The sequence below is a fragment of the Lolium rigidum genome, unplaced genomic scaffold (genome assembly GCF_022539505.1).
Source record: "Lolium rigidum isolate FL_2022 unplaced genomic scaffold, APGP_CSIRO_Lrig_0.1 contig_60043_1, whole genome shotgun sequence".
In the NCBI taxonomy this organism is placed as follows: Eukaryota; Viridiplantae; Streptophyta; class Magnoliopsida; order Poales; family Poaceae; genus Lolium; species Lolium rigidum.
Genome location: NW_025901089.1, coordinates 3,526 through 16,665, shown reverse-complemented (window position 1 = coordinate 16,665; position 13,140 = coordinate 3,526). Strand labels below are relative to the sequence as shown.

The following is a 13,140-nucleotide window of genomic DNA, read 5'->3' as shown; positions in this document are numbered from 1 at the left end:
GCCAGTTCCTGTTTTCTGCTGTTTTTGTGTTCCATAAAAGTTGTACATGAAAGTTTCTCGGAATTGGACGAAACAAAAGCCCAGAGTCTTATTTTTCCGGGACGAAGACGGAGCCAGAAAGACACGCGCAGGAGAGCTGCCACGTGGCAGTACATAGGGCAGGCGCGGCCCCAACCCCGCGCCTGGCCCATGTACTGGCGCCTCGTCGCCTCGTTTGCTCCGCCCTTCCGCCTATTTATTCCTCGTATCGGGAAAGTCCCAGGGACGAGAACCTCCATCCATGAAAAGTTCCGATGCCGCCATCAACCGAAACCCTAGTTCGGGAGTGTTCTGCAGTCCATCCCGGCACCCTGCTGGAGAGGGAAATCACCGCCGGAGGACTCTTCATCGCCATGTCTTCATCCGAGGTGATGCGTGAGTAGTCCTCCACGGGACCATGGGTCCATAGCAGTAGCTAGATGGCTGTCCTCTCCTTGTTGTGCTTCATGTATAGATCTTGTGAGCTGCCTAACATGATCAAGATCATCTATTTGTAATTGCTACATGTTGGTTTGATCTGGATCCGATTTATAGAGAGATTGCTTTGGTTGAGATTATGTATTATGTTATTATGATCTTGCATGCTCTCTGTTTCTAGTAGATGCTCTGGCCAAGTAGATGCTAGCGACTCCAAGAGGGAGTATTTATGCTCGATAGTTGGTTCATGCCTCTATTTAACCATGGGAAGTGACCTTGTTCTCTACGGTTGTAGATGTGCTGTTGCTACTAGGGAGAAAACATCGGTGTTCTATTCAAGGGTAGTTTCATCGTTTACTTTACACACATTGTTTAAAGCGATAGTCTGTTGCTTGCAACTTAATACTGGAGGGTGTCGCGGATGCAATCCTGAAGGTGGATTATTAGTCATAGATGCAGTTTGATTACGGTCTATGTATATTGTTGTAATGCCCGCATACTTTCATAGCATGTATTCTGCACCAACCATTAGCGTAGAATCTCTGTTTGTCAATTGCCCATCTGTAATTTGTTTACCCAACATATTTATTTTATTGGGGAGACGCCTCTAGTGAACTGTGGACCCCGGTCCTTCTTCTTAATTGTAATCTTCTACAACATTTTTCTGTTTTGTTATTTGCAAACAATTCTTTTTCCACACGGTTCGTTTAATCCTTTGTTTTCAACAAAACCAGTGAGCTTGACAACCTCGCTGAAAGTTGGGGACAAAGTACTTGGTTGTTTGTGTGCAGGTCTCCACGTTGCTGCTGACACCGGCAGTGCGTCCTGCCACAAGTTGGTTCGCAACACCTCGGGAGAGAACTTTTTCTCCTACTGGTCGATAAACGTTGGTTTCTTACTGAGGGAAAACTTCCTGCTGTGCTCATCATACCTTCCTCTTGGGGTTCCACTCAACGTTGCGCATAAATTCTCCTTCATCAACTCCGCGCTCAGCAACATGACATGACAATAAATGAAAAAAGAGTGTGAGGTGGTAACTAGCTATGTTACCATAACATCACATTTCTCAAAACAAGACGAGTCTACAATATAATAAATATAACATGCATGCCACCACATATAAGTAACTATCCACTATGGAGGTAGTAACATTGAGTAGTAACATGCACCGTGTTACTACTCTATGTCACTTCCCACTATGACTAGTTTAAAAATGTAGTTTTTGGGTATGTACAATGTTGATTCTGGACCACATATCGATCTGTATCGGCACCTATTCCTTACCTAGATAAGACCGGTAATAAATAAAATAGCATCAATAAATAATAGAGAAGAGGAGATAATACTTCTCAGTGTGCTAACACATATATTTAGTGGTCTTGTCGGGATGCACACACTAGTGGAGAAGAGGCCTTTGGTCCCAAGCAAATGTCCCAGTGCTGAACCAAACCGGGTCCAATGGTGGCATTGGTCCCGGTTCGTTCTCGCCCGAGACGACCCCACCCGCCGGAGCTTGTCCGGTAGTGGCCTTTGGACCCGGTTTGTAATACAAACCGGGACTAAAGGGTCCACGGCAGGCGCGGCAGGCCGTGTCGAGCGTGGGAAACCTTTAGTACCGGTTTGTATTACAAACCGGGTCCAAAGCCCCACCCTCGGACCCGGTTTGTGTTACAAACCAGGACAAGGTCCCCAATCCGGCTATATTACCTTGCCCGCCCAAGTGTGAGCCACACTTGGCCATTTTTTCACTTTCTTCACAAGAGGGTGTATTGCTCTCCTCTCTTCTTCACATGCACAAGAGGTGTTTGATGAAATGCTTAAGAGGATTTGCCACTTGAATTTACACAAATCAAGCCACACTTAACTTGTTTTTTTCTTCTTCATCGAGGTTAACAACTTTATCCTTTTCATCCGTAATTGATAAAATGCATGTGTATATATACATCGTGATGTTCCGTAATGGTTTTGATCGGCTAAATTATATCATGCAGATGAATCGGCAATGGATGTACATTGACCGACGGTTTGACGAGTTCACTTCGGGCCTGGATAATTTTATGGCCGTGGCGGAGACAAACAAACATGGTGGCTTCATGTATTGTCCATGTGTGAACCGCAAGAATACCGTAAATTACGCTCACTCGAGTCTCATTCACGACCACCTTCGCGATCCGGTTTCATGCCCGAGTTACTATTGTTGGACCAAGCACGGAGAAAGAGGGGTTATGATGGAAGACAATGAAGAAGAGGAAGAGGATGATGACGGTTATCCCAATTTCCTCGAATACGATGATACTGCAGAAGGCAATGAAGACAATGAAGTAGAAGATCAAGAGGCACCGGATGAGCCTCGCGATGATGATCTTGGTCGGGCCATTGCTGATGCAAGGAGAGAATGTGAAACTGAAAAGGAAAGGTTGGCCTTCGACAAGATGATAGAAGATCACAACAAATTGTTATACCCAACTTGCGAAGATGGCCATAAAAAGCTAGGCAGCACGCTGGAATTGTTGCAATGGAAGGCAGCACGGTGTCACTGACTCAGGATTTGGAAAGTTGCTGACAATAATTAAGAGGAAGCTTCCAAGGGGTAACGAATTGCCCGCCGATGACGTACGAAGCGAAGAAGATTGTCCGCCCTCTAGGATTAGATGTGCAAAAGATACATGCATGCATTAATGATCTGCATCCTCTACCGCGGTGAGTACGAGAATTTGGATGCATGTCCGGTGTACCTCGCATTGCGGTATAAGATCGGACGAGATGACCCTGGTGATGTTGAGGGCGAGCGCCCCAAGAAGAGGGTTCTCGCCAAGGTTATGTGGTATGTTCCTATAATACCACGGCTGAAACGCTTGTTCGAAATAAAGAGCACGCTAGGTTGTTGCGATGGCACAAAGAAGACCGTAAGAAAGACGTGATGTTGAGGCACCCTGCTGATGGATCCCAATGGAGAAAAATCGATAGAGAGTTCCCAAACTTTGCAGGGATGCAAGGAACTTAAGGTTTGGTCTAAGTACGGATGGCATGAATCCTTTTGGAGAGCAAGAGCTGCAGACCATAGCACCTGGCTCTGTGACTCTTTGTATATATAACCTTCCTCCTTGGTTGTGCATGAAGCGGAAGTTCATTATGATGCCGGTGCTCATACAAGGCCCGAAGCAACCCGGGAACGACATTGATGTGTACCGAAGCCATTAGTCGAAGAACTTCTACAGCTATGGTCCCTAGCAGGTGTACGTGTGTGGGACGAGCACAAGCGAGGAGGAATTTGACCTAAGAGCGATGCTTTTCGTAACCATCAATGACTGGCCTGCTCTTGGTAACATTTCGGGACAGTCAAACAAGGGATACAATGCATGCACGCACTTGTTTACATGAGCTCGAAGGTGATTATTTGGAAAAAGGTCAGAAGGTCGTGTACCTGGGGCATCGTCGATTTCTTAGGACTACCCATCCCGTAAGAAAGAAAGGCAAGCATTACAACGGTGAGGCTGATAGAGTATATATGTAGTGTCGGCGCCCCCCCAAACGGTAGTGCCGGTGCCGACTAACATATAGTGAAGTTATTTTTTAATTTATGTTAACATTGGTATATATATGATTTGTTCTCGTAGCTACGATGCCGCGACAGCCGCCGCGCCGTGGTCTGACTCTTCTAGAGGAGATGGAGCAGATGGGGGAGGTCCGGGACTGGGCTCCGCCGGGGTGGCACTGGGAGGTCTTAGCTCCGGGTCGCGCACCTTGGTGCGGAATCCGGGTCCCGTTGTCGACCCGGATATTCTTTGGTGGAGGTCTTATGGGCCACGGTCGTTTCAGAGGGAGCCGGCCCCGCCGGAGGATGTAGCTCAGCGCATTGAAGCGGAGGACCAGCACGTTCGCCGTTACATGTACGCGTTAGACAACATGTATAGGACCGGATGGAGCGTTATGCGGGGATCTCATGTTAGCTATGCTCCCGTTGTTGTTCCGTGGCTTTGGGGGTACACCCAGCGCGGCTCAGGACCCGGTTGACGCCCTCTAGGACCCGGTCTGCGCGGTTGAGTGGTTGTAGTAGTGATTGATATGTATTAGGGTTAAATAAACATGAACCCGATCTATGTATGCATGTAATCGCACTATCCGCTTTCAGCACTATATTATCGATCCTTAGTTAAGAACTACATATGTAACTCCATTTTCAGTTTTCTGCATTATCCTTAATTTGATCATATGATGGTTCATATGTATAGCTTGCAGGTCGTTGTAGAAAGCATGGACAGAGATGAATTTCAAGAAAATTTCCTGGAGAACCTCATAGCAAACGGTACTCTGGATGATCGCGACGACGACGTTATTCCAGATGATGGCGGTGACGATGTCACCGCAACTTATTTGAATGAATCCGGTGAGGGAGCGGAGAATATTGAGGAAGAAGATCCTAGTGGCGCCGGTGAGGAACAAGATCATCATAATGGCTCCCGAACTTTAGTTATCACCGAGGTATATAAACTAATTAAGCCGCTGTTGATCGACTAGATGCATTAACTAATTAAATTGTACTGACTATGAATTATTTCTTTTTTAGCCCTCCGAATCGAGCACTTCTTCTGTAAAGTCGAGGAAGCGAGGCCCGGCCAAAAAGTTGGATGACGGTGTTAGGCACGACATCACCCACATCGAAAAGGATGGTAAACCGATTGCTCCAGAGAAAGGTGCAAAGGCATTTATAGCTCAATGCGGAGTGCTTGTTAGGGACCACGTCCCGATCACCGTTCGAGAATGGCACAAGCCGAAGGGACTAGTGCTTGTCTGCAGAGGAAGAAGGTCAAGGTCTTTATATCGATGATGTAGCCAAAAACAGCATTATGGACAAGCTCATGTCACATTTCAACATAGTACCCGAAGAGGGGGTGACGCTGAAAAGGCCAAGATGGAGCGAGGCCCTCCGCGAGTTTGGCAAGAAGAAGATGGCCGAACTATTCAAGAGCCACAAGAAAAGATTGCACCGCCTTATCAAGATAAAGAAGACTCGGACAATGAGAAGGTAAAAAATCACTGGGAAGAATTCGTGAAGTACAGCACGGAGTCGGAAGAATTTAAGAGAAGGTCGGAAATAAATAAGGCAAATGTCTGCGTTGAAGCTATATCACCAAATTCGGGTCCAGGTGGATACAAGGCTAACCGTCCTAAGTGGCAAGCAGCTGAGGCGGAACCGACCGATAAAGGGATCAGATTAGGGACACACGGTTGGATCGAACGGTGCAAGGAGTGGTTCTACGGGATTGGGGGAACGTTGGATCCGGAAACAGGGAAGTACATCTATAAGAAAGCTCATCTGAAGGTTCCCATTGATGCCCTGGAAAGAGCACATAGGGACGTGGAGGCGGGGTTGTTCCAGCCCGAAAGAGAGAACGATGAGCTGACACGCGCCCTTGGGAACAAAGAACACGGCGGACGAACACGAGGCACATAAGGCTCCGTTCCGTGGAAGTATGGCTTTCCTGCGGAAAGGAAGAGATTTCCGGATAAAAGCCATGAGAGGAGGAAGGCAAGGGAAACAGACCGCCTGGCTAACTTAGAGGAGGGTATGAGCACCATGAAAGCCCAATTAACCATGGTAACCCAAGTACTTACATCTCAGATGGCTCAGGGGCAGGCTGTAGATCCTGCATTGCTCAATGCCCTCGCCCAGCTGCAATCTCAACCACACCGGAAAAGCAGCGTGGCTTCCTCTCAGCGGGTGGATAATGATGATGATGACCAGGTGGTCGAGCCTCCTCACTACCCCCCCCCCCGTGGATGATCTCACCGAGAGCCGTCCTTGTGAGCTGCATGTTAAAGTTTTCAACCTATCCTTCAAGGCGGCGGTCGGCATCCTCTTACCTACAAGGTCTTACCATTGCCGTTCGGTCCAAGACGACTTTGTTGTTGTGATGGTGGATGAAGTGTTGAGAGATTATGAGGGGTTGGTGCTTGAGCACCCTGCAGGGTGAAGATGGGGAAATCAAAGAACCGGGAGAAGCCCGTAGAACCACCGTGCAATGGCGGAAGGAGAACATTGTGTTTCCGTGTGAGAAGCCAACAAGCATGCCACCTCCGCCTCCTCCGCCACCTGTGCAGTCTCCTCCGCGTGATGATTCTCATGTGCGCGATGATGATTCCCCTATCCATGACCAGTCTGCTCCGCGTGAAAATACTCCGCCGCCTCCTCCTCCTCGTCAGGAGACTCCGCCGCCTCCACTTAAGCAAAAGAGGAAGCTGTCCGCGGCACCTCCTACATCTCCGAAGAGATCATCAACTCCAATGAGGGAACGAGACTCCGCAGTTGTTACCACATGAGCAGATCGAAGAGCAAAAGGCGTTTCTTGCGCCGAAGAAGATGTTTATTCGACCGCAGACAATGAAGCACTTTGCCGAGACGAGAATGAAGAGACCTGAGCTGAGAGCTGATTATGACCGCTCTCTTGGATAGTCCTCTAGAGCGAGCAAAGAAGCAAAAAAAAAGTCGCCCAGCTTGGACAGCAGGACATTCGAGCCGCACCCCACTTCATCGTGGAGCCATATCATGATCCGGAGACGGCATCGATGATCGAACGGGCGGCTAGAGCTCGTGGAGCATCGGTTGAGTACGAAGATTACTATCCAACGGCTCAAGTGGTAAACAAGTATAGATACGGAAAAGATCTCGTCAAACCTGGCGAGCTCGCGCGTCTAGGGACTCAGATGCGAAGGTTGCATGAATGGTACCTGAAAGCCTGTCGAAGATCTGAAGGCTACCTCACGGTGTATCTTAGAGATGAGCATTACTTCCGGGGGGAAGACGAGATAAACCTTGAGTTAGATGAACTGTTTCAGTTATTCAATCAAGACGCCCTCGACAAAGCTGTCATCAGTTGCTACTGCTCGTAAGTGATTTATTTGTGTAATTAAGTTTGTAGCTCATTCATTTGCACTAACAATTATCCTCATTATATTCTTTGTGTACGCTATACATTTAATTATGCAGAATGAAGAAGCTGGAATACAAAAGAGGCAAGCTCCTACCGCTGGGGTTCATAGACCCAAACACAGTTCATGAAGTTACGGTTCGAGACTTCGCCAAGGACACAGAGGACAACATCGTAATGTTTTTAGAGAAGCAAGCAGACAAAGAGGATATATTCTTTCCCTACAACTTCATGTGAGTGTTATATATAACATACATTATGCTTGTGCACCTTCCAGTTTATTCTCGTAATCATTGATCTATGCTTGTGCAGTTTCCACTTTATTCTCCTAATCATTGATCTTCCCCTTGGAGTCGTAAAAGTCATGGACTCGAAACGTAAAGAATATGCGGAATGGGCGGACATGGCTGCCATCCTCCAGAGGTAGTTTCAATCAATTTCGTATTGGCATCTTCATCTGTTCTAATTCGAAGATATCATCAACTAATCAATTACTCATTTACTCATTATTTTTTGCCGGGCAGGGCTTGGAAACGGTTCATCAATACTGTTCCGGTAAATGGAAACCGGAGCTTACATTTGAAGATTACCCCTGTAAGTAGTACTATATATATAGCTATGTCCGTGAAACTTTATATATGATATTTACTTTCAATACGATGCTTGATTATTAGTTTGATCGAACTATTTTTTCGTAAAGTGTATGAGGCAGGAACAAGGGAATAACTTATGTGGATACTACGTCCGCACCTTCATGCGTGACATGGCTCTGTCCCAAGGGTGGGGATGCCCGTATACACCACACTAGTGTACGATAACAAAATTTCACAATTAATCTTAATTAGTACCATCTATTGTATTGAGTTCCATTCATATATTGATCTCCCTTTTTAATATAGATGACACGCCTCGCGGAACACTCTCATAACGGAGGATCAAATAAAAGCAATTCAAGAGGAAATCGCGGGATTCTTTATTACCGAGGCCCTTACCCCAGTCGAGAGCACTATCGGCGGATCGTGACGGGGAGGAAATCCGTCGAGGAGATGTTGTATTGTAAATATGCATGCATTACGTGTACTGTTGACGATGTCGTGTACTGTTGATGATGTCTATATATATTCATGACGATTTTTTGTGGTTTCTTGAATGATATATATGCATTGCTGAAACTCTGCCGCGGCAGAGAAACGCCCTGTTTCTCGCCGCGACGAGAAACGCTCGGTACAGCCTAAACCTGTGCCGCGGCAGAAATAGCAATTCTCGCCGCGGCAGAGGAACCTAGGCCCGGTTCGTACCACGAACCGGGACCAAAGGCCTTCCACCGCGAGCTCCCTGGCCGCACCACGTGTCGAGGCCTTTAGGCCCGGTTCAACTTTGAACTGGGACTAAAGGGTACCCCCTTTAGTCCCGCCCAATTGGTCCCGGTTTGGGAACCGGGACTGAAGACCCAAATGGACCGGGCCTACTGCCCCTTTTTCTACTAGTGACACTATCCTTGCATTGGGAGCTCACTTAAATATAAGTTCATACTGGGAAAAAAGTGAAACATGTTAAACGTGAACGTCTACATTTAGTTAAACCTACAAAGATTAGGGGAGGGGGGGGGGGAGCTTATCCTTTTCGAATTTGTCCAAGTCCCTTTTAACAACATCCGCGCCATTGGCTGCAGGTTCCCATCTTGCTAAGAAAGATCGAAGGGGAGTACAAGGGTAGGCGAAGAAATTTGTACAACATCTCCACTGATGGCTTAAACAAAATGCTACCAAGACGATAGTTCGCGAAGACGTGGCGGTAAATCCAGAGTAAACTGCGCCGTGTGGAGAGTATAAAGGAAATCATGCTTTGTGCATTACTCGTCCTAGAACCGAGAAAGGACTAAATATCTCCGCTCCGTCCAAAGCAGAGCGCGTGTTCGGTTACATCAATAGTGACTGGCAGGTGTTCTCTTCAGTTCTCAAGACATGACATAACGGAAGTTAAGGATGTTGTTGGCAAGCGTAAGGCGTCCCCACATGCACGATCCGGCTTAACTAAAAGTCAGTAGGATCGGGCACTGGCAAGGTGAGCTTAATAGTATTCTTCTGTTTCAGGAATTCATCGACGACTCACAACCACAAATCAACAAAATCGACTCCAAGGCAAGGAAGCAAAGCTGGAGGCGAGTCCCCAACGCACTCGGGGGTTAATGACGAAGGAATACCCAACCAGGTAGGACAACGAAGCTGGTCATCGCACAAGAACATGGTGGCATGATCTCGTCGCCACCTGGTTGGACCTGTTGAACGAGGCCTAACATGACGTGAAGGCCTGGCCAATCCACCCAAGAATATCGGGGAGAACAAGTAAATGAATCAAAGCCGCATAGCCTCAGTAGCTTCCGACCCGTCGTAGCTTCCATAGCCATAATCTACGCCGCCGGTGTAAACATATAAACATCAATATAATCAAGAACGTGTAGGTCTTTACCATCAAGAGAGGCCGAACATGAGTACCAATCTCGTCGAGATACTCCAATACCGTTATCATCAACCAGCTCTCCAAAGATAACCCTACCCCAAACGAACCACACGATTGCGATTGGACGTGAGGGAGACGTTGGCAGTGTGTAAGCTTAGAAAGTGTGCGAGCAAGTAATAAATTTCTCGATCCTGAAGTTTTTTTTTTCGAGGTGGTCTCGATCCTGAAGTTTTTTTTTTCGAGGTGGTCTGGATCCTAGAAGTGTACGTTGGGACCAAAATTGTTAACAGGCCTTGTGGCTTGGGCTAGTACCGAAACTAGAATGTAGAGAGAAGGGTGGAGAGCTGGCCGGCCCGGGCAGAAAAGAAACCGGACCAGTGTATGGAGACGGAGACGAACACATAATTGACACGGTTTTGCACAAGCGGGCGGAGTTCCAGTCGGATGCGGGCAACCCAGCCTGTAGGATATTACTAAAGGATCGAGGAACGCAGCGGTGACAATAAAACGAGGTGAATCGAGATCTGAATAAACCCCTCTCCGATGGCGTCGGCAGCGCTTCGATCTGCTGCGAGGAAGGTCTGTGGTCGCGCCTTTGAGCGACCTCGGGCGTATTTTACGACGGCCGCTTCAGCGGTCCTCAAGGAGGAACAGAGGCGTGTGCTGCCAAGGATTAGCCATGGCGGGAGCTCGCTTCGCCGGTTCAGTTCCTCCGAATCACAAAGTGCTCTTAATAATAATAATAAGGTATGTGACTCTTCCCAGGATGTGTAATTAGCAAAATCAGTTGTACTTTTCTATTTGATATGGACAATACTCTTTGGGCGCGGTGAAATTGAGTGGCTAAAGAAACTGCTATGTTTGAGTTGCGATTCTACCCCTGGTTCACTGTTTAAACCTGTCATCCGACGTCGTGTAGCGCCTAGCTAACTGTATTGTACTATTATATATATCTATACTACTATTTCAAACAGATTTATGGTTCAATGTAGTTAGTAACGCAAACCATGCATCTGAATTTCTTCGCAGCAGATAGCCAAACCTGCGGCCCCAATCGCAGATGACATCATTCCACCCGACTCGCCATTTTGGAAGATGAGCGTGGTTTTCCCCATATCGATATGGTAATCATTGCATACGACGCAGTTTTTATTCCTTGTGATTTAATACTGTAACTTATGTTGTAACTCATCTACTCTTCATTTGTAGGTCACCTCGCCACCCCTATCATGGACACCTTGTGCTTCTATGGGCAGCCGGGACGCTTGCTCTATGCTCGGGAGTAGTCTACGGTGAGAGCAAGTATCTAAGAAGAGACCGAGGCATCCTAAACATCAAGCATGGTTCGTGCAGATGTACATGCTGTGTCCACTGAGGCCTCGTTTGGTGGAGGTGCTTTTGCCAAACAAGCCCTGAATGAATTGCCCTGGTTTCTATCCTTTGTGATGTCTAGCTAATCTAGTGTGAGGGGCCGTGTGTACAGTTCCCGGGAATATGCGTGTTGTTCTTCATGAACTATATCACTATATGTGTGCTAGTTATTATTCTCTATGCCAAAATCTTGTGCGTAGACTCTAGATGCTAATAGTATTTTATTGTACAAACTCGGTCAAAGTTCACATGGTTTACTTCTGAAATTTCTTATCTATACCATTTTGATTCACTATATTATGGCAAAGATGGACCTCCATTCCAAAATATATGACTTTTTTTATCCAAAATATAATTCTTTTGAAAAAGCTAGTTTAGTTTTATAAAAATATATATATTTGAGAAGGGAGGTAGTAGTAGTACTATTGATTCTCATGTATCTACTTTGAATTCATGGCCAGCCTTAATCAACGCGCTCACGCTCCTTCATGGGTTCAGAATTTTTTCAGAGAAAAAAAGGCAACTTGTGTGGGCAGTCTAAACTGGAGGCCCAACTGTAAGATTGTGGCCCACGAAAACGTCTTTTTTTGATGCATTCCAAACCCAATTTTGGACTGGGTTTGTGGTTGCGCCGACAGCACGAGTGTCTGCCTCTCACGAGCTTTAGTTTGCCATGGGCCAGCCTGCCAGCCACACCCCCTCCATTCTCACTCTCACCTAGACACCACCCGCGTAGCCACCCGTGCCCTAGCTCGATCCGTGGAGACCACAACACTCACCAGCAAAGCCCTTGCTCTTGACGTCGTGCCTGCTGGCGAGGCTATAGATCCCGCCGCCTATGTCACATACATGGCTCTGGCTCGTGGGCGTAGTCGCCTAATAAAGTCCACCATGCTCGAGGTAGTGGCCTAGCCGGATAAGGAGCTCACGCATGAGGAGGCGGCGTTGGCGGGATTTTCATTTCCAAGAAAAAGTTTTGTGGCCCCAGAATTTTGAATTATTGGATATGCAAGAAAAAAGGGAGTCGAAGACTCGTTTGTAGTATGCGCAAAATAAATTGTGTGTATCAGCCGGGTTCTTTTTTCTATGCCTTGTACACAAAAGTAGCCAAAATTTTCCAGAATGGTGGTTTTGAGAATCTATTAGGGCTGCTCCAAAGCGATAGTAATAGGTGATTAATTAGTCTTATAAGTTCTATGGGGTACTAAAACGAATTCACAATTCACGAACGCTCACAGTTGATCACATTACGTATTTCACAAGCTTGTTCATTAGTTTTTCCTCCAATAAAATCATACACGTATGAAGGATTCCTACAGGCTGAGTGGTTTTGGAAACTTTCTAGAAGTTTTTGAGTGGTTTTTTTATTTTTTGCTGTTCTTCGGTTCATCTGGTTTTCTTTCGGTTTTTCGTTTTTCTGTCCTTTTATCTTCTCTTTCTTTTTCTGCTTTTCTGAATGTTTTATTGCCATTTTAATTTTATGGAACATTTTTTATTCTAATTTTTTTAAAACAAAAAAATTAACAAATTTTGCTTTTGACCAAAAAAATTATGAACAAATTTATTTGGAGGAAAAAATTGAAGAAATTTAACAAAAAAATTACAAACAATTTATTTTGAGTCAAAAAGAATTTGAACAAATTTTGTTTCTGAATAAACAAACTAAGAACAAATTATTTCAAATATTTTTCGTATCTAAACATTTTTTTGCTAGCAAACCTGAAGTTTTTCAAATTTAGAATTTTTCAAAATAAAAAAAAAAAGAAAAAATCAAGAGAAGAGGCTGTACCGAGAAGTAGGGAAATCTCGGATCTACTGGCCGGCTTTCCTAAAGCGATCGTGCGGGAGATCCTGCTCGGCTCTTTGTTTCCTTTGTATTTTATTTTTGATTTCTTTTTGCTGCTTAGTTTAGTTTTTTTTTTCT

At 45.9% G+C, this 13,140-nt stretch overlaps 1 protein-coding gene across 1 annotated transcript; it reads left to right on the top strand.

The window, feature by feature from the left end:
* The first annotated feature begins 10,362 nt into the window (after nucleotides 1–10,362).
* Nucleotides 10,363–11,448, top strand: LOC124681918. The gene is made up of 3 exons (XM_047216691.1): nucleotides 10,363–10,592; nucleotides 10,875–10,969; nucleotides 11,055–11,448. The coding sequence occupies exons 1-3, from the start codon at nucleotides 10,389–10,391 to the stop codon at nucleotides 11,218–11,220; spliced, it is 465 nt and encodes a 154-aa protein (XP_047072647.1). The 5' UTR covers nucleotides 10,363–10,388; the 3' UTR covers nucleotides 11,221–11,448.
* The last annotated feature ends 1,692 nt before the right edge of the window (nucleotides 11,449–13,140 follow it).

Excerpts from the sequence above, each read along its gene's own strand:
- LOC124681918 (XM_047216691.1), top strand. The coding sequence starts at position 10,389 with ATGGCGTCGGCAGCGCTTCGATCTGCTGCGAGGAAGGTCTGTGGTCGC. Across the intron at positions 10,593-10,874 it reads CTCTTAATAATAATAATAAG|CAGATAGCCAAACCTGCGGC; the intron begins GTATGTGACTCT and ends ATTTCTTCGCAG. Across the intron at positions 10,970-11,054 it reads GTTTTCCCCATATCGATATG|GTCACCTCGCCACCCCTATC; the intron begins GTAATCATTGCA and ends CTTCATTTGTAG.